The following is a 23489-nucleotide window of genomic DNA, read 5'->3' as shown; positions in this document are numbered from 1 at the left end:
CTACCTCCAGCGAGGTAATTCCTTTCGGTGGAAGCAGGCGATCTCTTCTTATTCTTCTCCTTCTCCTTCTCCCCAACCCTGGCAAAGGCAGGTCTGCAAAGGCAAAAATCTGCACAGGCAGATCTGCAAGAGAACTAGGTCTCTGCCTGGATCTGTTCTATAGGGCTGTCAGGGAGGGGTCCTGGCACACCTGGGGGGGGGGGGCATTTGTAAAATGCGGAGAGGACCTTATCAGGGGAGGTGCCTATGAGATAAGAAAGGAACCTCCTCCTTTGCATTTCAAGGCAGATCTGTATGTCTGGGGAGGGGGAGGCTGGTGGAGAGAGAGAGAGCTGGTGGCTGGGCTCAGACAGAAGCCCCTTTGTGCTGCCTTTTTTCCAGCTGCCCCTTTTGTTTGTGCCTCCTTCCTGCCTGCCTTCAGTGGAGGAGATCCAAGATCCCCCCTTCCCTTCCCCTAGATCTGATCCCTCCCCTCCATCCCTGCATCCCTCCAGGCAGGAGCCCAGAGAGAGAGTGAGGCAGAGAGACTGGCAAAGGATCCAAAGGGCCCCATTGTCTGCCTCTTCTTCAGCCCAGGACTGGTCCAGGCGGCGCCATGGTGGTGAGTGCAGAAGGGGATGCTGATGCTGATGCTTCTCCTTCTTCTTTTTTGGCTGGTTGGGGGGCAGATGGAGCCCTGGCCTCTTGCTCTGGTGCATGCACCTGTTACCCACCTCGCCCCATGCATGCCCCCCTCTCTGGATTTGATGGTATGGTGCCCATCTTGCCCACCCCTGGGCATCCCCTGGACCCTTTTCAGTGCAAAGTGCCCAGATTTCTTCCCAATTCCTGGATTGGGAAGAAATCTGGGCACTTGCACTGAAAAGGGTCCAGGGGATGCCCAGGGGTGGCAGGGTGGGCACCCACCATTGCTTCCCACCCACTTAATTTATGATTATGATTATTAATAACATTTATTTATAGAGTGCCGTTTGCACAGTAAGGGTCAAATCAAAAACAAGGAAAGAATTAAAAACCTGCCCCCGGGTATCAATACTCTAATAATAAACCCTATCGTAAATAATAGTATAAAAATTATAAAAGGAAAGGCTAAAAAGCTGTACAGTCTAAAACATCAACCACTGATGCGTATTAAAATGCCTCTAAAATAATGCTGACCGGCGTACATAAGACAAAAGTCAGCAGCGGATGAACCAACCGGTCCATTTGGGATGCCTCCCTAAACCAGAGTGTCTTCAGTTCGGCCTTAAAATGAGCCAAGGGAGATATAGTTCTGAATTGTATGGGGATCCTAGGCATGAGGAGCAGCAGAGGAGGAGGAGACCCTTGGCCTGGGTCAGGAGGCTCCATAAAAGCATCCCTTATAGTTTCCATCTCTTCAGATCTCCCCCTTCCTCCTTCCCATATCTAGCTTTTAAGGTCCATCCTCCTAAAGTAGAGAAACTCGCTAGATTTAGGGCATGGGGGCATGTGGATCCCCCAAAGCCTTGGTGCCCCCCGGAACAAGCCCCAAATGCCTCTGCTCTAAGGGCTTTTTAAAAATAAAAAAATAGATTTTATTTATATTCCGCCTTTCCATAAGGATCAAGGCGGGTTACAGTGAAATACATAAATCAAATACACAGTGCAAACCTAACTAAAAGTACACATCCCCTTATCCCTTACCCTAGAACTAAAGTAACAACCCTAAAAATAACAACACTAAAATGTAACTTAAATCAGGGAACTCAAAAATGGACTCCCCTTCTGCCACCTCTTGACATTATATTGGGAGGCCTGGTTCTCCTCCATTGTAACTGGGTGGACCTGGAAATGTGCTTACACTTGTGAACCGCTTAGAGCTGTGGCTCTCAACCTTCCTAATGCCGCAACCCTTTAATACAGTTTTTCATGTTGTAGTGACCCCGAACCATAACATTGTGTTTCTTGGTTCCTAAGACCATGAGAAATATGGGTTTTCTGATGGTCTTAGATGACCCCTGTTGCAACCCAGAGGTTGAGAACCGCTGGCTTAGATGCTGCTTAGGTGGTATGAAGTGGTATATAAATGAAGCTGCTATTGCTATTGCTATCTGGCACATCTGCCTAGGCTCCTCTTCCTCCACACAGTTAGAAGGCCATCCCTCCATTTGTTGCTGCAGTTGTTGGAGCATTTGGTATTGTTGTTGTGTGCCTTTCTTCACTGCCCAGCTCTCGCATCCATGCTTGGTAACAGGGAATACAATGGCTTGTGTGATTCTAACTTTTGGGCTCAGTTGTCTGTCTTTGCATTTAGGTCTCCGTAAGCTGACGATATACAACTGAGCCCAAAAAGTTCGAATCCTACAAGCCGTTGCATTCCCTTGTTACCAAGAACGGATGCGAGAGCTGGGCAGTGAAGAAAGCAGATAGGAAGAAGAAAATCAATTCATTTGAGATGTGATGCCGGAGAAGAGGGCTGAGGATGCCATGGACGGCCAAAAAGACAAATAAATGGGTCCTAGAGCAGATGAAGCCAGAAATCTCCCTGGTAAGCCAAAATGACAAAACCGAGGGTCTCCTATTTTGGACACATCATGAGAAGCGAGACTCATTAGAAAAAACAATAATGCTATGAAAGGTGGAGGGAAGTAGAAAGAGAGGAAGGCGGCATGATAGATAGATGGACTCTATTTGCAGGACCTAAGCAGAGCAGTGGAGGACAGGGAATCTTAGAGATGTCTCATCCACAGGGTCTCTGTGAGTTGAGTTCAACTCGAAGGCAGTTAACAACAAAGATCTATCACAGGGTTTGCTTGGCAAGAATTGTTTGGGGCTGGGTCGCCTTTGCTGCCCTCCGAGGCTGAGAGAGTGTGGCTTGCCCAGAGACACCCAGTGGGTTTCCATGGCTGAGCATTTGCATCCTGGTCTTCAGAGTTGTAGCCCAGTGCTCAAACCACTATACCACACTGTTTCTGAATTATTGGGGTACAGTGGAAGTATTTCTAGGCATGGGCTGCTAGACATATTACAAGTTTGAATCAAGAGATCAAGATCATTTACCTGCATATTTATTTTCATCTCTTTTGTATGCCGCCTTTCTCCCCAGAGGGACCCAAGGCAGCTCACAGACAAAGTATTTAAAATCTCAGTAAAATTCAATACATTTAAAACCAAAACAATTTAAACCATCTACACACAATATAAAACCACATACAGGTATACAAAAGTTCAAAGCATAGCAAAAACCCACCTGCTCCATAAAAACCACCCTGATACGAATTATATACCAAGTGGATAACAAAATCCATGGATGCTCAAGTCCCATTAAATATCATGACATAATAAAATGGTGTACCTTATAAAAAAATGGAAATTACAAATATGAACCTTCCATCGTCAATTAATTTTATAGGCTTTTATTTCTAATTTTCTTTTAAATTTCCAGTTTGATGCCATTTGCTCTAGATCAGTTGTTCCCCCACCGACATCTCAATGTATCAGGAACTGATTCCATATTTATATCTATTGCCTATAACTGTTTCTTTCTTTCCTGGAAACTCACCAGGGCTGGTAGCCACTAGTTTGGATACCAGCACTGGTCTATGGACCACCACTTTGAGTAGCAAGACTCTGAATTAAAACAACATCAACATCACTTATCTAAGCTCGATGAGCTCTAAAAATAATGTAAAAGAGGACCAATATGGTATAGTAATTCGTGTGTGGGACTGGGATTTGAGTGACCCAGAGTAAAGTTTCAGTGAGTCATGAACTGAATGACCATAGGGTCTTTCTCAGCCTGACCTATCTCACGGGATTGTGGTGAGGATAAAGCAGTGAAGGAGGAAGGAAGCCATGTATTCTGCCTTGAGCTCATTGAAGGACAGGTGGAATATAAATATAAATATAAATATATTTTTATAAAATATAAGAACACTGAAATCAACTTGGAAAAACTATCTAAAGGAGGGTGCAGTGAAGGTGTTCCTTGCTTTGGGATGACCCTGATTGCAACAGATGTAGTCTGAAAAAGAATCCGCAATGTTACTATTTACATTGGGGTACATAGAGCCACTTTTCTGCTATGGTCCTACACAGAGAAGACAACAGACAAGACTAAATGCTGTCATTGTGGCTGAAAATGCCTACATTAAAATCTGTTCCATCCATCTTAGGCTTGGAAAGAGAAAGGCTTGACACAATCAATGGTGAAGTCCAAAGATGCCAGCCACAGATGCTGGCGAAACGTCAGGAAGAAACTCTTCTAGAACATGGCCAAATAGCCTGAAAAACCCACAAAAAACTATGGATGCCGGCCATGAAACCCTTCAACTCCCCAAAGTTTGGTGTTTAAAAACATATACAATTATTTAATTAAATCAAATTTACATTTACAGTACAGTTTGGGCTTGTGCAGCTCCAACTACAATTGTATTTGTTTTGGATTTGGATTTGAATAGAAGAGGCTGGAAATAGATAATAGCTTTTGATTCTATTTTTTAATTCTGTTTTTGAAAGAGATCTGAAAATGGTTTGAAAGCAGCTTGGCTTCACAAACTATCCTGCTGTTGCTTATGATGAAACGGGTTTGACAGGTTCTGAAACAACGCAAAGAACTACAAAACCTGATCTTGCCAGAGGTAATTGTAGGATGACTGTACACACGGTGCAGGTGGAGATCTCTTTTTCTCAATCTTTCATTCTTTGGAAAAAATAATCTGTCTCTTATTTTGAATGTTTCTGGGTTTTGCCAGTATAGTTTTCTTGTGCCTTGGTTTTATCTCACCTTGCCATCCCTTAATCTTATAACCTGAGAAATGTGAAGTTGCACAGAAACTAAAGAAAAGAGGTTGTGTTTCAGATTGTTCTGAAAAACAAAAAGCCAAAATACTCTGAATAGTGAAAATGCAAATGTTGTAGACAATGGCGCTATACAAGACCGCCCAAAAAGGGCGGTCTGCTGGCGTCTCGCTTTGCTCCCGCGCGGCTCCCTCACGCTGCAAAAAGGACCCGCAAAAAGCGCATCCTTGAGGCACCATAAAGACATCGCAGTGCGCCAATGGCGCACTTGTGACGTCCTTATGATGCTGGGACATGCGGACGCTAAGCGTCCATCGCGTCAAAATGGTGGTGCCCATGTAGACAGGGTGCTGCCATTTTGCCGCCGCCAGTACGTACTAGGCCTACCCTAGTGCGTACTAGGGTTAGGGAGTGTCTGAATGGTGCACGCTCCCTAACCCTACTGCCGCCACCGCCATGCTACATTTTGCCAGTCTGTATCCTGCCAATAGGTTTATCTGAGTACCTAAGGTCTCTTGCACTACACAATTATGACACATTGATAGACCCTTAAATGTCATGGCTCCATCCCATGGAGTCATGGGATTTCTAGTTTTAAGATGTACTCTCTGCTAGAGATATGCCAGTGTGGTGTAGTGGTTTGAGCATTGGACTATGACTCTGCAGGCCAGGGTTCGAATCCCTGCTCAGCCATGGAGACCAACTGGGTGACCTTAGGCAAGTCGCACTCAGTCTCAGATGAAGCAAAGGCAAAGTCCCTCTGAACAAATTTGCCAAGAAAACCCCATGAGAGGTTTATCTTAGGGTCCACATAAATCAGAAACAACAACAGCTCCGCCAGAGAATTCTAGAGCAGTGAGTCTCAACTTTTGGTCCTCAAAGTGTTCTGGACTCTAACTCCCAGAAGTCCCAACCGGTATGGCTGATGCTCAGGAATTCAGAGATTTGAATAATCAGACACCTGGAGAATGAAAAGTGGGGAATCACTACTCTAGTGTCTCACCAAACTGCCAATCCCAGAATTTCAAAGGACATAACCATGGCAGTTAAAGTGGTATCAAAGTGCTGTAAGTGTGAAAGAGACAAAGTGAGTTAGAGAAAGACAGTAGGAGAGAGGCTGCAAGGACAGTTTGTCTTGCTACAGGGCCACTTCGTAAAGCAGAACAAGGTATACACCTCAGGTGGCGGATGCTGGTGTGTATGTGTAGAATGGCCAGTCCCCCTTCTCTAACCATTGCTCCTTAATACCTTGCCCATTCCTTTGTTTGTGGGTGAGGAAGATCTGAGAAGTGCCAGGCAAGATGCTCTGCAACCCTCGGGAACAGTGGAGGGTTCTGCCCTGCCATCCTTTGTATTAAAGTCAAATGAAGTTGCCTGTCTGGGTTGGTCCTGTTGTTAGAATAAGGCTGCATCCACACTGGAGAGATAACCCGGTTTGGTCCCACTTTAGCTGAACTGGCTCAAGGCTATGAAATTCTGGGAGTTGGAGTTTGTTGTGGGGTGCAGAGCAGAGCTGTGAGCCAAGGCAGTTAAAGCAGGGCCAAACCGGGTAATTGCTTCAGTGTGGATGCAGCCGAAGTGTGGTGACGGTCATTGACTGTCATTATCATTATTGCTGCTACTACTGCTGTCAGGAAAGGAAAGGATGGTTATGGCATTTTCTTCTCCTTACTAAAGAATAATCAGAGCAGTCATGGTAACTATCCCTTTTCTCATGCAAAGGGAAGGAGGATCGTATTTGCTACTCCTCCGGAGGCAGCAAAATGTCTTGTCGTGTCTTGTAGTTTCTGCGCATGGATCTGTGGCAGAAGAGGGGGAGGTTTCCATCTTGTAGTTTGCTTCAGCCAACAAAATGTCTTGGGCTGGCCCTGGCTCAATCCACACGTGGCAGCCATTATGGGCACATGTTGAATACAGCCTTTATAAGAAAATGGAACTCTGGTTTTCAATGCGTGTGCCATTGCTTGCTCTGTGCACTGGCTTCTGTTGTGCAGTAAACTGTGTTGCTAGTTTTCACCATTCAGAGTCCTGTTTTAAGACTTTTCTAGAAACCAGTATATTGTATCTATTTTAGCTTTCTGTGTTGTAAAGAAGGACCACAACTTTTTTTCCTGTCCTCCTTTCCCACTTTTCTAGAAATCAACATATTTTGTTCCAGGTATATGCAAAAATTTAGATTTCTACCTTTTGCGGAAATACCATAACTATTCAAGAGTGCGCATATATTACAGTCTTCCCCAATGCTGCGCTTCTAATTTGTTTGACTAAAGGCCAGATTAAATCACATTGAGACCCTAAGATAAATTATTAACAAGAAATATGTATTAGTTCAACAGATTAAAAAAATATTTAGAAAGTATTTAGGACCCTTTGTCATCTGAGGCCAACCTAAACTGTTATTTACTTAGTTCGGGCATGAATCTGACAGTAGTAGGATTACAGCTCAATGGGGATGATGGGATTTATAGTCCCGGTATATCTGGGAGGTAGCATATTGGCTGTTGCTGCAGGTTCTGTGTTACTTATTCTGAGGGAGAGATGTACAAAGACTCCTTCGTCTGGCCATTTTGGTCTTGTTTCGTTTGCACTTCATTGATTCATGCAGCATCAAACTGTTTGGGCATTTAACATTATTTTCTGGATACTGAGGATGATAAAATGAGTGCACATCATTTCAGAGCTTCTAAGTAGTGTTTCAGCACTTGAACAGTTCTGATATCCTCAGGAGTGAAACAGGCAATATTCCGTAAAGTGTAGCGCATGGATTACTAACGCCGCAAGTGGGATTTGCAAAAAAAACCCTGCAACGTGAAAGACTCTTTATCAGGGTTCAAACCAGTCAGCCCTGACATTTTCTAGGGCACTCCATTACATTTCTCTCTCCTGAGCTCCACTCCCCCATTCAGTTGGCATTTTGTAGCTACTTAGCCTGCTCACCAAGCTGTTCTGGGGCTCTCACTTAAGGAATTATCTTTTTTGGTACTTCAGCAAGCCTGTGGATTTCTAAAGATTTGCTGATATCTCCCTCTTGGCCTGTTTGTGCGACTTAAGGACTGGCAGCTGGAGAGTTCGGGCCCAGGGACTGGTAAACCTGTGGTTTTCTATATGGAGTTTATCACATGGGAGGAATTTCTCTTAATTTCGAATGAAAAGAAAGTGGGGCCAGAATGCATTCACGTGAATTCACTAATTCAGCGAATTTACGTGAATTCGAATTGCATTTGAATTGACTTCCCATTGCCCAAAAATAGCTTGCCATTGCCCGCAGTTGCGTGTGATCACCTCTCACGCAATAACGTGAAACCCCATGATTGCGTTTGGACTGACTTCCCATCGCCCGAAATTGTGTGTGATCACCTCTCACGCAGTAATGTGAAACCCATGATTGCGTTCGGATTGCCATTGGATTATACTTCCAATTTCCCTTGTCTGATAAACTCCAATGCCTGAAAACTAATGGGCATTCTCTCCCCTTTTCAGGCAGGCATACCATGAATGCTGGCACTCCTAATTACATGATGGCTCCCAGTCATCATTTATGTCTGTTGGATCCCAGATATTCACACACTCATGTGAATGCCGATGGCCTTCACATTTCAGGCATTTAGTATAACATAAATATAACAATTAGGTGCCTAATTTTGGGTTAGAATGATGTCTGTCTTTATCCCTAGGACAGTCTACTCTGCTGAGAGCCATCTTGTCCCTGTGCTGGTACTTTTTAAGTGAAGAACCCAGCTTTTTAATTTAGGCAGGATCAGCCCCTGGTTTTTTATTACAGTCGGTCCTTCTTATACACGGATTTTTTATACACGGATTTAAGCATACACGGTTTGAAAATGTTCCAAAAAAGTATAAATTTACCTTGATGTTCCATTTTTTATTAGGGACACCATTTTGCTATGTCATTATACTTAATGGGACTTGAGCATACACGGATTTTGTTATACACGGGGGATCTTGGAACCAAACCCCAGCGTATAACAAGGATCCACTGTACTGTGTAAGTCAGGAAGCTACTTGTGAGTTCAAGGAATGATCTCAAAAACTGCTGATGCAGCATGTTTTGGTCTTAAATGCAGAGCTAAGCTGTGGGAATTTCCCTTAAATGCACACTCTAAAAGAAAGATCAATTGGGAAGGAAGCCTGTCTTTTTGCGAAACCTAAAGAGCAGGCCAATGGACTATGAAGTGATCATTTGAGGTTTCTAGCTCCAACAAAGGTTTGGAAAAAAAATTCTTAAAAGTTGGACTACATTTGGCTTGTTTTACCTAAACAACATCTAAAAATCATCCATGGGTAGGAAATGTGGATTGCCACACTGATGCATATTGAGTTTGTTCCCATTTTGTTTTTGGTTTGCAAATCTCTTTGAGCCATTGTAACCCCTATGTTTTTCACACATTGTATGAATAAAATGGAGTGCCTTCCTTCCTTTGGATGATACAGAGCGATCCGAATCAATCACGCTGCTGACAACGGGGATTGATGCAAACCTTTCAGGAAAAGTCGGGGAAAACCCTGGTATCAAATATCACAGGTTAAGTGGGTTTTTTGCCAGCCCCCACTCAAAATCGGAAGCCATGCCAAAGCCACGTTCCAGTCCATTGTATGTAGTATTTTGAATGTTGGACTATGATTCTGGAGACAACGGTTCGATTCCCAGCTCAGTCATGAAATCCTATGGGTGACTTTTGGGAAGTCACATGCTCTCAGCCTCAAGGGAAGGCAAGGGAAAGCCTCCTCTGAACAAATCTTGCCAAGAAAACCCCATGATAGGGTGGTCATAAGTCAGAAATGAATTGAAAGCACACAACAGCAGCAATAACAAAGAAATGGGGCTAGATGATCTTTAATATCTTTGCCTGATGAAGAAGCCACTGGTGCTTTGAAAGCTTGCAACATGTATTTGTGCATTTTGTTTGACCTATTAAAGGTATCACTGTTCTGTGGATTTTGGACGTTATTGTACTTTGCTACATGACCAAGATAGCTACCCCTGGATATGTTTTTCTGTGATCTATCACAGTTGATTTTGGGCTGTGGGAGAAAGACTAATGAGGATGAAGAAAAGTCTTCATGTATTTTTGCAAGTATGTTGTTAAGGGAAGGTATTCTCTAGTGGTTTCAGACATCCTGTTCCTGGATCCCAGGTTAAAAATGCAATCTGTTTGGGAGCACAAGGCTTATTGCAATTTGTAAGGGATGTACATTCTGGCTGTATACAGAGGTCCACTAGTCTTCAGCTCACATGTAGACTCCTGCACTACGAGACAGGAGCTTTTGCAAAGAGTTTGCAATTGTATGATTTGTGATTGCAAAATTATGATTGATATACAGCTGGAGTTCCAGGGTGGTGAAGTGGTTACACTTGAACCAGAGACTTGAATTCAAATCCCTACTTAGCCATCAAGTTCACTGAATGACCTTGGGCTAGTCAGCTCTATCTCTCAGCTCATATTGCCTTGACACTGGTATTTTTCTTTTCTTTTTCACAGTAATCCAGTGGTTCCCAAAGTTTGGGAGTTGGAAAACTTATAGAGTTAGAAAGAACCTCAGAGGACCATCTAGTCCAGTGGTTCTCAACCTTCCTAATGCCGCTACCCTTTAATACAGTTCCTCATGTTGTGGTGACCCCCAACCATAAAATTGCGGTGTCTCAGTTCCTAAGAGCATTGGAAATATGTGTTTTCCGATGGTCTTAGGTGACCCCCGTGAAAGGGTCATTCGACCCCCAAAGAGATTGCAACCACAGGTTGAGAACCACTGACCTAGTCAAACACAGGACAAAGTCTGATCCTCTAGATACTGTTGAAGTGCAGATCCTGTCATCTGCTACTGTGGGTCACGCTGGGTGGGATGGTTGGTGACTGGTGTTCAATGGCATCTGAAAGCCACAGGATCCTTTCCCCCAATTCTGCTCTGATCCCAGAATAAATGAAGCAATTCTACTAGGATAGAATCTTTTCAGGAGGCCATCATCCCAGTAGGGGCTAGAAAAGGGCATTTGAGGAAGATCTTAATACTTGGTCAGGTTCATATGAGAGCAGGGAGTTCTTACAAGGTACTCAGGTCCCATGAAGGATTAACACCGACACTCTGAATTGTGATTGGAAATAGACTGTGAGCCAGTGCAATTATGATAAGATTGACAGCCTGGTCCCATGTCTATAATGTAATGGCTGTCTTTTTGTACCAGCATCAGTTTCTAGATGATCCTTGATTTATACAACACAAGATAAAAGATAGATTGTGTTGTTCCAGCAGCCAAGAATGAAAGAGAGAGAGAGAGATGGATTGCTTTCTTTTACTCATTTCATTCCCAGTTATCTTACAGCCTTTGGAGAAGGGAGGCAGGGTCTGAACTTTTTATCTGTATAGACCCTCTCTTTGTAACATCTCAAGGAAGCAAGACTCCACTAATGCCACTTTTCTTTACCTTCGTCACTTATTTTAATCATTTTTGCCTGATGAAGAAGCTGGTGGGCTTCAAAAGTTAGCATAATACATTTTGCATTTCTGCTTGGCCTATTAACAGTATCACTGCAGTGTATCCTTTTCAATTTGGGTTTAGTTTTAGAAGTACCTCATGAACGAGGGAAGATGGACTAGAAAGCACAACAGTGAAAGAAAATAAAAAGATGGAAAGGGTATGTTAAATATATTCTTGCTCATCAACTAGAGTTTGACCCAGTGGCTAGATGGGCCCCTGGGTCTTTTGCACATGGAAATTCTTGCTTGTATCTATTTGGGTCCTTTTATCAATGGATCAGCATCCATAAGAAGAACCAGTTCCTTGTCTTCTTTTCAGACCCCCATGGCTCCCCACAGTCTGTTCTTGACAATTGGGACATCTTGAGAGGATTTGGGAGAGTGTAGAGAAGAGGCGGAAAGGGGACATTCCTGTTTGAACAGCAATAGTTTGCTTGTATAAGATCTGATTGTCTGTGGACACCATGAAATCTCTGTGGCAGCTCACCCCTGATCTGGCTCAGGGGTGAAACTGTAGCAGAAGATCTGCAAGTCTGAAAGAGTGACCGCTGGGAAATACTGTTGTATCATTGTTTCTGTGGGAAGTGACAATATTTTTCCATACCTTGGCTGTTTTGATTACAGGCCCGGAGCAGCGACAGCATTGATACATCAGGAGAGGGTCAAGTGTGCTCTTTGGGGAATGCAACCAGTAACATCAAGGGGAAGCCGACCAAGAGGTAAAACTGGGAAGAGGAAGGGCAAGCCTCAGAGCTGTTGGGTGAAGATTCCACCCCCAGAACTCACATTTAGCATGATGATGGGCCATATTTTCTTGTGGGATGTTATTTGCGGAAAATACCATTTCTAAGCTCTGAATAGCATTGTCAGGTTTTGAAGCAGCTCCTGCAGATGTGCTATTAGCATTCAGACATAATTATTTTTCTTGCTATGAAGGGCTTTAATGGATCATATTCTGCCTGTCAAGTGGTTCTTAATGGAAGGATCGCTGACTGGATAAGACTGTTGGCATTTCTAATGTCATGAAGGGAGTCTGTACGTTTTGAGTGCTGGTCTGAACTGATATGAAAGGAGATGTGGCTGTGAGTTTTTACTAGCTTTTGCTGCCTCTTCTACTAGACAACTCAGTCCAGTTGGGTAGCAGAGAGCATTGGACAGAAGCAGCAACAAACATGGGCAGGAAGCATATGGTATTTTATGGGTTGCCCACACAGGCCAAGTAAAACATCCTCCCCTCCTTTCCATGGCACCCACTCTGGATGACACAGGGCCCAAACTATGGATCTGGTGCAAACTCTCTAGATGATGGTTGGCCAGTTCAGCACTGAACTGGAGGTATAGCACCTTAAATATATTTTTTAAAATCACCTTTCACTCTGAATCTTTCTGGGCAATATTTTGATTTCCAAGCAAAACTTGGACTTAGAAGTGATACCCATGACAACATTTCCCTTCTTTTCCTCTGCAGGCTTTCCATCACACGGGGCCACTTCCCCAAACTGACTGAGTGTGCCCATTTTCACTATGAAGCGCTAGACTTTGGACATATCCAGGTGTGTTTGCTTTCTTGCCTTTTTGAAGGATATTGAGATAGAGGAACAGTTGCTGTGGATGCTCTGATTCTTGTGACAAGTTAGGAGCATGTTTGTGTGTTTATGCACATTAGATTAATGTGTAGTTCCTGACAGTTGCAGAAGGTACTTGAATTTCCTTTCTCTCTGCAGCTGCAGCTAGTTCAAGAGCAGAATGAGAACCTCAACAACTTGGAGGAGGGAGACCAGCTGTTTGCAGTTCAAGTCACTTGTCAGGTAAGCGAGAGACGAAGAGAGAAATTTGGTTGGGAAAACGTGTTGCATGTGTTTGTAGGATTTGCTTCTTTATCCTCAATAGGGATGCCCACTAGTCAGCAGTAGTTGCTAATCAATCAAGACATTATATTAAATATAACTTATTAAGATGCTTGGCCTTGATGTAGCACAGATAGAAGAAACATTTCTTATTTATGATGGGCATTGTAGTTTATTGTGGCACAGGCTAAATGTCCACACTTCCCAGAATTTGCTAGCATTGAGCTAGGGCATTTAAAGCAGTCTCAAACTGGATTATTTTTGGACCCAGGATGACAAAACTGAGGCTGTTGTACTTTGGCCACATCATGAGAAAGCCTGACTCACTTGAAAAGACAATAATGGTAGGAAAGATGGATGGACTCAATCAGGAAGGTTTTGATTTTCCAATGGGGCCATTGGTCAGTGCTGTGTTTTGACAATTAACTGGTTCCAGATTAAGATATTTATACAAATGCAAGCAAAAGGTAGCTGTAAGTGTTGGAAGAAGAATGGTTATGTAATAATAATGTCTGAACACTGTAGTTTAAAATAAGAATAGAAACAACTTTGGGTGTTATAGTGTATAGAGGTTAATATTATAGATTTATTTACTCTTATGCCCTTTTCTCTACAACTTTAAGATTATGTCTGAACATATATATGTATGTAGATAGGTATAGAGAATTGGACTAACAGATAAGATGGTTATTGAGGTATAGAAATATAAATGGATATTTTGTTGTGGTTGTATGCCTTCGAGTTGTCTCCTAGTTATGCCAACCCTAAGGTTTTGGCAAGATTTTTCAGAGGATGTTTGCCATTGCCTTCCTCTGAGGCTGAGAGAGTGTGACTTGCCCAAGGTCATCTAGTGGATTTACATGGCATCTATATCATTCAGGTACTAAATGGACTATTAATAGAAAATAGGATGTTAGAATTTTGCTGGATACTAGAAAGATTCCACTTATAGGAAGGGAAATTTTAAAGGTTCAGCAACAACCAACACTGAGATGGAAGGAAGTTAATAAGTAAATCATTAATATTTAGAAGAGAATAAAAGTAACTGAATGGATGTAATGCACATATTCAGTATTTGAAATCCATTATTTAATTCTTATTATGAGGCCTTTTTTGTGCTATCTCTGTTGTTACTGTTTTTCTCTTTATTAGTTTGTATCTATTTTATATACATACATGTATAATTTCCCCCTAAATATGTTTATTATTATTATTATTATTATTATTATTATTATTATTAAGCTTTATTTATTATAGTGCTGTAAATTTACACAGTGCTGTACATACAATTTTTTTAATTAGACAGTTCCCTGCCCTCAGACTTACAATCTAAAAATTATTATTTTATTATGATTATTATTGTTATTATTATTAATATCATTTATACAAATATCTTTAAAAAGAAACATTTCTTATGCTGACCCTGCAGAAATACATTCAATGACTGCAAATTTGGTTGATTGCATCCATTTGATTCTCAGTGTCCACACTGCATAATTATAGCAGTTTGATCTAACTTTAGCTGCCATGATTTCATTCTACAGGTTTCTGAGATTAAGAGTTTGGCGACATACTTGGAATTCTCTAGTCCACTCCCCTGAACAATAGCATTAGAACTCTCTGTCAGATAATGCTAAGTACCACCTAAACTACAAATCCCAAGATTCCATAGGATTGAGCCATTATAGATAAACTGGTAGCAAAGTGGTATGATTGTCTAATATGGATGCACTTTCTTTCTATAGGGCAAGAGCTGGCAGGTGCATCGCAGCTATGAGGAATTTCGCACTCTGGATGCCCACCTTCATTGCTGCATCTTTGACAGGCGCTTTTCTCAGCTTTCTGAACTTCCATCCCCCAGCCATGTGCGGGCTCATCCTGAGGTAAGTGTATGAGGACCATTTTGTGGTGTGTGTCTAGATTTTCTTGCAAGAAGGTACACCCTCAGTGCCTTTTAATCTTTGTTCAGTGGTCCTCTTCACTTGGGATGATGGGAGCTGTAGTTCAACATATTTGGAGGGTGCTAAGTTGGGGAAGGCTGTGTTAGAAATGTTAGACCATGGCCAGAATTTCTAGATCTTGGACCTTTTTCCAGGGTCTTCCTTTGGAAAAGAAGGAGACAAAAATTTGCCAGCACTGAGCAGCCTTGTTCATCAGAGTCATACATCATTGACAACCAGTGCCTGCCACTTTTCCCATCCTTCCATCACCATTGGCAATGTACACCAATGTGATTCCAGCTATAAGCCATAGCCAACTGTGAGGTTTGATAGGATTTGCAGTTCAACAAGAGCTGAAGAGCACATCTCTCCACACATGTCAACAAGAGCACATGTCTCCACTCTTTTTGTCTAACCCAGGAGCAGCTGTGGTAAAGGCTTACTCATTGAAGTTATCAACTTAATCCGATGCAGTGATCAGACAATACTCAGAGTCTCCAGGCACAATTTGAAGTAGGCTCAACTCTTACTTCATGGGGAAAGCCTGTTCTGTCAGTTTTTGGAAAAACACAACCCTGAACAGAGCTGTGATTGTTACATGGCCTGTCCTGATTCCTGAAAAACAGCATGATATTTTCAGGTGTGGTGGAAGATGGTGTCCCATTGCCAGTATAAATCTATATGGCTTAGGTCCAGGTTGTCTGAAAGCCTGTGTCTCCCTGTGAGCCTGCCCAGGTTTTACAGTCTTTGTGAGGGGAAGGAGAGCTATCTTTCTGTCCCATCCCTGCACAGGCACATCTGGTGAGGACATAGGAGAGAGCCGTCTTGGTGGCTGCTCTTAGGTCATAGAACTTCCTTCTAAGAGAGACTAAGGGGTGAAATGGGCAGGTAGGGGTGGCTTGAAGCTGCCCCTTCTGAAGATGGTTTTGGGGCTGCAGCAACCACACGCCGTAGCCTCAATCTGCCTTAAATCCAGCCCAAAAAGGAGTGGCAAAGATACGCTCCTTTTTGTGCCATGGAAAAACCTCCTTCAGTGGTTGTGCCACAGCCCCATGGTTGCTTCAAGGTGTTCCAGTGTTGTGTGACGTCTAAACGCCACACCACCGGCGTGTATTGAAGTAGCCCATGTCTGGGTGGCCACTGGCTTCCAGGCATCTCCAGGGCATCATCAGAGCTTGCGTCATATAAACACCATGCTCTGATGACTCCTTGAAGGCATCTTTTAAGGGCTGTCTGTTCCCTGTTGGCCCCATCTTTGCTTTCTTTTTGCTACAAGGCAAAGATCTTACGAAAGCAAACCTTCAGCCTTTAACTGGTTGGAGTAGATGGAAGTGCCAGGAACGGTAGTCTAATTTGCAAGAGAAAAAGGTGTGAAGGACAAGCTAAAGGCAAAGGAATTCTTGCAAGGAACACATTGAACTCTGGGAACTGTGATCTTGATAGAAGAAGTGAATATACTGAAATATACTAAATACATTGAAGGAAAGAGACACGGTATAGCAGGCAGAGAGTTTGAGGGGTGAAACAGACTGGCTAAATAAAGCAGTTTCCAGTCACTTAGAAGGCAAGGCATTTAGGTGACACATTCCTTGAAAGTAGCTGGAAACCAGACCAAAGCCGAGAGTTTAATACTGTTAAACAAAAAAGCTGCAATATTGCAAAGAACTTTTAGAAGGAAGTTCAAGAAGTTCATTATTTTTGTCTTGTGCATTGTTGGTTTCTTTTGTTTTGTTTTGCCATTTTTGCCTCCATATGGAGTTTTTTTTGTTTTGTTGTTGTTATATGGTACTTGTTTGTGAATTATCCTTGTTCAAATTACGTTTCATATCAATCCGTTTTACTTGATGAATAATACTTTTTTAAAAAGTGTATCAATAAAACTCATTGCTACCTTACCCTACCCTACCATATCTCCTGGGTAGGACATGAAACTGGATTTGGCCAAGGGATCCACAGAAAAACAGAACTGCTTTCAGTCCAACTTACAGCAATGCCTCTTCTAGACAAACTTTATTTCACAGCAGCAGCTTTTTGTAGACAATAATAAAGAACCACACAATTCAGTGTTAAGCTTTCCCTCCTCTAGTGCTTGCATGGTTGCCTACAAGACATTCCTTCTCATTTTTACAGAACAAACTCTGCTTAACTAATACATCGTGCAGCAACAGATTGTTTGTTCATTGGGGATGTTGCCAGAGCTGAATGACTGAAGTCACAACTGTTCTCAGCTTTTGTTTAGCAATTACAACAACTTTTTAAAAGCTAAGCACTCTAGCACAAAGGTCAACACATATTATAAAACACATAATTTATATTAGATGTTATAACTAAAATTAAGTTGGACAGAATGATTAAATAAAACCATTATGCAGTTTAGACTTTTCTACGCAACAAGTGTTTTTAACTGGTTTGAATTAAAATTGTAATTGGATTGTTGTATAAAGGTTTTTTTTTAAAACTGTGGTAGAATTCAAAGACATAGTCATGTTAGTCTGAAAAATCAGTATACAAAGTATTTGCAGCATTGTTTAGATTAATAGTAAAATAGAAGTTGGAGCAAGAGCTTTCGTAGACCTGAGCCTGCTTTATATGCATCGGAGGAAGTAGGCTCAAGTCTGTGAAAAGTCAAGCTACCAACTATCTTTCAGTTAGTTTCGAAGGTGCTGCAAGATCCCATTGCATATTAAAAACTGTGCTACAGATTGTTTTAGCTGTTTTGTTTTAATCTACAATGTAAGTCACTTTGGGATATAAATCAAGTAAATAAATAAAATATAAATACATAGCATTAAAATAAAATTTATCTGAAATCTCTGGGTGGGTCTACACTGGCCATAATACCCCAGGCTACTCCAGGAGAATTCTAGCCTTGAAGCTGCCCCACATTCCTCCGTTACTTGCACACAACACAGAAACATTGGGCAGCTTCTACATATGTGTTCTTCTGTCACCGGCATTGCCACCACTGGCACAGATTGCTCCTTCTGAGGTATAAAATGAGGCATCCAGCATTGATCACATGGATGGGTGCCTTGTTGTGACCTCAGAGGATGCAATCCATGCCAGTGGTGGCAGTGTGAGTGGCACATGTGTGTAAACAACCACTTAGCATCACTCTCGAGTGCTCTGGATTTTTTTGTTCAATTTAAGGGAGGGATGGTCTGGAATTCAATGTGGAACTGGTCTTCCCATCTAAAGACAGTCTGTACTTGAATTGGGACTTTGACCCTGTGTCATGTGGACAGTGTGACATGAAACTGGTGTAAATGACCCATGTAGACATGTCCCAGTCTACTTTGTGTAGAATGGGGCAGGTATATGCATCACTGAGAAGTAATTTTTGGCCTGCTATGATGTTTGAATTGGATAGCTACCACAGCAATGACACCATGATGACTTGCTTCTCTTCCTCACTAGCTACTGGTGCCCATGCTATCACAATATCTGGAGAAGCTTTCAGTCATTGTGGACAGCAACATTAACTGTGGTCCAGTCCTCACATGGATGGAGGTAAGAAACATGGAGAGATGCAGCAGCTCACATCTCCATTCTATCCCAGAGCATTATCCTAAGAAACATCCATGCTACGTTCCAAGGCTCTTCCCCATTCAGATGAATCTCTCCTCCATTTTATTTCAGATTGATAACCATGGCAATCGACTGTTGGTAAATGAAGAAGCTTCCATCAATGTTCCTGCCATTGCAGCAGCGCATGTGGTTAAACGCTACACAGCGCAAGCATCTGATGAGCTGTCCTTTGAGGTGAGTCCCACCCTGTGATGTACTTTGTTCCAAATAGCCTTTCTTCATGTTTGCATAATTCCCTAGGCCTTCTATGCAATCACTTTCCCATCTTTTTGCTAGCCAGGATTGCCAGTTGGAAACACAGAGACTTGGGCCTTGCCCACTTGGGCCACAAAACATGTTTTCCTCAATCAGTCCGGATAATGCAGGACCCAATCTCCAGTTCTGGTGCAAACTGTCTTTATGACGTACAGCTTGTTCAGCACTGAACCCATGGTATATCACACTTAAACTGAATTTTAAAAACTCAGCTTCTGTTCAGGAACTTCCTAGAAAATCAGGAGCCCTCTGGAATAATGCTGGGTGGCTGTGTACAACATGTCTCACTGTGCCTGCTATCACTAGTGCAAGTTGCTCCCTCCGAGGTCAGAATGAGGTACCCAGCCATGTGATCAGGGCTGGATGCTGCATTTTTTTGTCTCAGAGGGAACGACTTGTGACAGTGGTAGGCAGCAGAGCAGGATACACCTATGAACAATCACCCAGCATCACTCCAGAGTGCGCAGGTAATGGGAGGATTTTGGGGCAGCTTCAGCACTCAGATACTCCTGGCTGCAGTAAAGTCAAAGGCTTTCATGGCTGGCATCCATTCCACAACTGATTCTACCACAGTTCAATACTACATATCTTGTTCTGTGCATTCCCTGCCTATGAAGCATCCATCTTTGAACCCAAATGCATACTCTGTATTGCACTGCAATATCTTTGTGCACTGATACATTTCTTTTGACTGTCTGGTACAGGTTGGAGACATCATCTCTGTGATCGATATGCCCCCCAAGGAGGACAGGAGCTGGTGGCGTGGTAAACACGGATTCCAGGTTGGATTTCATGGGCAAAAGAAGCATTGTAAACAGGGCTTCATTCCCACTAAAAACAAATCATTTTTTGTGTTGAATCAATTAAGCTATTTAGCACCGAATAGACATTCATACTATTCGAGCCATTTCAGTTTAATCCACTTCACATTCACATTCAGCAATAGATTGATTCAGCATGGAATCGCCTCACGGGTGACTGTGCCACAGGGAACCAATTCGGATCTGCAGCCTGTTCACATTAGCGCTGAACTAATTCATTGCAAAAGAAGCAGGAAATGCTGGGGATCTGGAAGAACCAGTTTAAATGGGTATAGCACTGGGGGCCCCTTGACAAACTGCACCAGAAATTTGGTGTAAGTGCAAACAAGGGCCATTTAAACTGGTTCAGATCGATTTGCAAACCAGTTTATTATGTAGTGGAAATGAGGTCCAGGAAGACCTGTTTGGGTGTATAGTTCGTCTATTGTTTTTAAGCCCAATCTTGCTCCCAGGAGCATGATTCAGGTTCAAAGCTGGGCACTCACTGGCCATGCACCTTGTTTTAAAGCAAAAGTCCACTTTTCTCTTTCATTGTCTGTTTACTTCAATTGCCGCATACTGAATTCAAACGAAAGTGGTTTACAATCAATTAACTCAGCAGCAGACAGAAGAGAAAAGGGTGCAAAATCTTGCCTTTCCCTGTAGGCTCAGGGAAAAGCAAACTGGTGCATTCTCTCCTTGGCTGTGTGTTCTTCCTCATTAATACCTTTTGCTATCTTGGCCACATGTTTCCCAGTTTTCATCTTTGAAATGCTGGAGGGTATGGATGATGGCTGGATTCTTTGCATCATAAATGATGCGAAGATTAGTTTGTAGTGGGCATAAACTTGAGCACTGTTATTAATGGTCTGTGCCATTGTTTTCGATCTGTTTTGCAGTAAGACTTATTCTGCATTGTTAGGATTTGGGTGGAACTCCTTTTGCTCTGTATGCTGCAATGCTTCTTTGCTTCCCTCTTTTTCAGGTGGGTTTCTTTCCCAGTGAATGTGTGGAGTTGTTCTCAGAACGTCCCAGTCCAGGACTTAAAGCAGGTGAGATTGTCCTGTATTAAACGGGGATTGACTAAATGGCATATGTGTGCTCTGTTGCTAGTTTATGATTATGTGATTGCTCCTTGAACTGTCTAGTACCTTATGGAATTGGGAACCTTATGGTTCTCTTAGATGAGAGGTTGGGAACTTTAGTCCCTGGGGCCAAATTCAGCCCTGCAGGTATTCCAGTCTAGCCCTGTGGAATTTTTCTGATGTACATGTCTTCATTGTGGTCTCTGTGACTCGCATGAATTGGGATCTCTGCACCTGCACAGTGCAAATTTTGGAGCTTGTAGTCGGTGTTTTGGTGAGTTGGTGTTTTGGTAGTAGCTCTGCCCCTTCTTCCTTGGTATATAGAGTGCCTAGCATCCAAACCTCATTTCTTTTTTGTCTGCTGCAACAGTAGCATAGATTAAGAGCCTCTCTAAGGTTAATTCTATTACTTTTGCCCTGGATTGTTTTCTATGATTACTTTAGTGTTTCCCCCTCTAAATTTCCCTCCATCCTTTTTGTCTACTAGGAAGTAATGGGAGTATGCAGGAGGAGTATGCCTCATGCAGGAAAGCGAGAGAAAGAGGTTCTATGGCCTCTTTGTCAAGTAGAGTGGAGACCTTGCCCTTTAATGAGGGGGAGGATGTGGAAACTCTAACTATGCCTATAGGGGGCAGTTTTTGGAACCTATAATCATAGAATCATAGAGATGGAAGAAACCACAAGGGCCATCCAGTCCAACCCCCTGCCATGCAGGAGCTCACAAAGAAAGCATTCCCAACAGATAACCATCCAGTCTCTGTTTAAAGACCTCCAAAGAAGGAGACTCCACTCCACTCCACTCCGAGGGAGTTTGTTCCACTGTTGAACAGCTCTTACTGTCAGGAAGTTCCTCCTAATATTGAGGTGGAATCTCTTTTCCTGTAGCTTGTATCCATTGTTCCAGGTCCTATTCTCTGGAGCAGCCTAAAACAAGCTTGCTCCAGCCTCAATAGGACATCACTTCAAATATTTAAACAGGGTTATCATATCACCTCTTAACCTTCTCTTCTCCAGGCTAAATATACCCAGCTCTCTAAGTCTCTCCTCATAGGCCATGGTTTCCAGACCCTTCACTATTTTGGTCGCCCTCCTCTGGACACTAGTGTATCTTTTATTTATTTTTTAAATTCATTGTGACATATCTTGTAATTTGTTTTAGCTGTCCTGTAGCCAAAAATAAAATATCAGTCAATAAAAAAAAGTTATGTAAATCGTCTTTGGTGATTATTTTTGTTTTCTTTACTTTCCGTAGTGGTCATACCTACTCTAACAAGGTAATTTACCAAGCTCTAGTAGTAGGTGATTTGGCAGAAAGTATATGTTTCCCTGCCTGTGAGCCATTGCAATGAGCTGGAAATACACAGCAGCCCTAACTTGAAGCATCCGCAGTGCTTTGTTATAGTTTGTATCTCCCAGTAAATTAAGCGCTTAGTGGACCATACAGAATTCTAGTGTTTAGCTGATAATGGAACATGGGATGTGTGTGAAGAGAGTAGGTTATGACACCCATTATCATTTTGTTCATTGCACCCAATGAACACCCCAAAAACACATCCTTATTTCCCCTGTCCCTTCCATTAATACCCTTGTGCTACTCTGATTTGACATGACTGGTCTGATTAGCGTGAGTTATATTTTAGGGAAGAAATAGCCATTTAAAAATAGTTTTGCGGGGTTTTGGGGCTACATGGTCATGTTCTGGAAGAGTTTATTCCTGTTCTTCCAGAACAGAGCCACATCGCCCGAAAACTACACAAAAAGCTATGGATTCCAGTCGTGAAAGCCTTCGACTTCACAGGCTTTTAAAAAACTTCCTGAAACCACAGAAAAGCACTATGGCCCTATACAGACAGCCAAAATAAAGCTGCTTCGAGTCACTTTGGAGGTATGGTGTTTCAATGATGCATGCATCCTAAGGGTCCAGAAGCGGCACCAAAGCTGCACTCCAGTCCTTAGGACTGGAGCGTGGCTTTGGTTTGGCTTCTGGACTCTTAGGACGCATGTATCATTTAAACAGCATACCTCCAAAGTGACTTGAAGCAGCTTTATTTTGGCTGTCTGTAACAGGCCTATGTTTGATAGAGAAGTAGTATGGGACTGTAATTTGTTTCAACAGATTTTGAGAAGAGCTGGGATTTATTTTTTACTTCTTTGTTTCCTGCTCTGTCTGCCTCTCTATGTAGATACAGAAGGGATGATATGTGGCATTTCCCACCCACCTGGACTCCTCTCTCCAACTTCAGGTAAGACATAGCTGGTGCTGTGTGGAGGTGATGCTGAACACCTTTGTAGTGCTATTTAGCATCTCTTTGGTGTAAGAATGAGGGAACATTTAATTTGATCTGCATTTTAAAGTGAATTGACCTTAATCTGAGCTCCACAGACAATATGTGGATCAGAACATAGTCCTCTTTTTGACTGTAAATTTTTCTGAATTTTGTGGTGCATTTCTTGGCTCAAAATTATGCACAAATGTATTGTGGGAAGCAGCATTCAAAATATATATATTTGGGGAAATTGTGCACAGATGATACCTATTAGAGGAAATTGCATCCAGAAAAAATATGTGAAATTGTGCAAGTGTGCATGTGTGTTTTCTTGAATAATGGTATGGCAATGGGACACAATGGACTTAATTACTGAATTAAGATGACACAGACAAGATACAAGTGATTCATTCTCCTCTCTTTCTGTGTAGGACTGGCTACACAGGGACCATAT

At 42.4% G+C, this 23489-nt stretch overlaps 1 protein-coding gene across 4 annotated transcripts in view; it reads left to right on the top strand.

The window, feature by feature from the left end:
• The first annotated feature begins 525 nt into the window (after window positions 1–525).
• ARHGAP33 (Rho GTPase activating protein 33) overlaps window positions 526–23489 on the top strand; it is a 46853-nt gene continuing 23889 nt past the window's right edge. For 2 of the 4 annotated variants that reach the window (XM_089478980.1, XM_089478976.1), the window contains exons 1-11: window positions 536–601; window positions 2276–2509; window positions 11878–11972; window positions 12722–12806; window positions 12978–13061; window positions 14846–14983; window positions 18458–18550; window positions 18680–18802; window positions 19588–19665; window positions 20669–20735; window positions 22952–23011. In XM_089478980.1, the coding sequence (XP_089335106.1) occupies window positions 2444–2509; window positions 11878–11972; window positions 12722–12806; window positions 12978–13061; window positions 14846–14983; window positions 18458–18550; window positions 18680–18802; window positions 19588–19665; window positions 20669–20735; window positions 22952–23011 (889 nt within the window). In that variant the 5' untranslated portion in view covers window positions 536–601; window positions 2276–2443. Of the gene's footprint in view, window positions 602–2275; window positions 2510–11342; window positions 11412–11877; window positions 11973–12721; window positions 12807–12977; window positions 13062–14845; window positions 14984–18457; window positions 18551–18679; window positions 18803–19587; window positions 19666–20668; window positions 20736–22951; window positions 23012–23489 lie in introns of those variants that run through there. The other 2 variants (XM_089478979.1, XM_089478978.1) reach the window with 2 other exon arrangements.

Source organism: Sceloporus occidentalis, unplaced genomic scaffold (assembly GCF_023333645.1).
Source record: "Sceloporus occidentalis isolate IW3139 unplaced genomic scaffold, rSceOcc1.0.p SCAF_13, whole genome shotgun sequence".
Lineage (NCBI taxonomy): Eukaryota > Metazoa > Chordata > Lepidosauria > Squamata > Phrynosomatidae > Sceloporus > Sceloporus occidentalis.
This window is presented reverse-complemented; position numbering and strand designations above follow the sequence as displayed.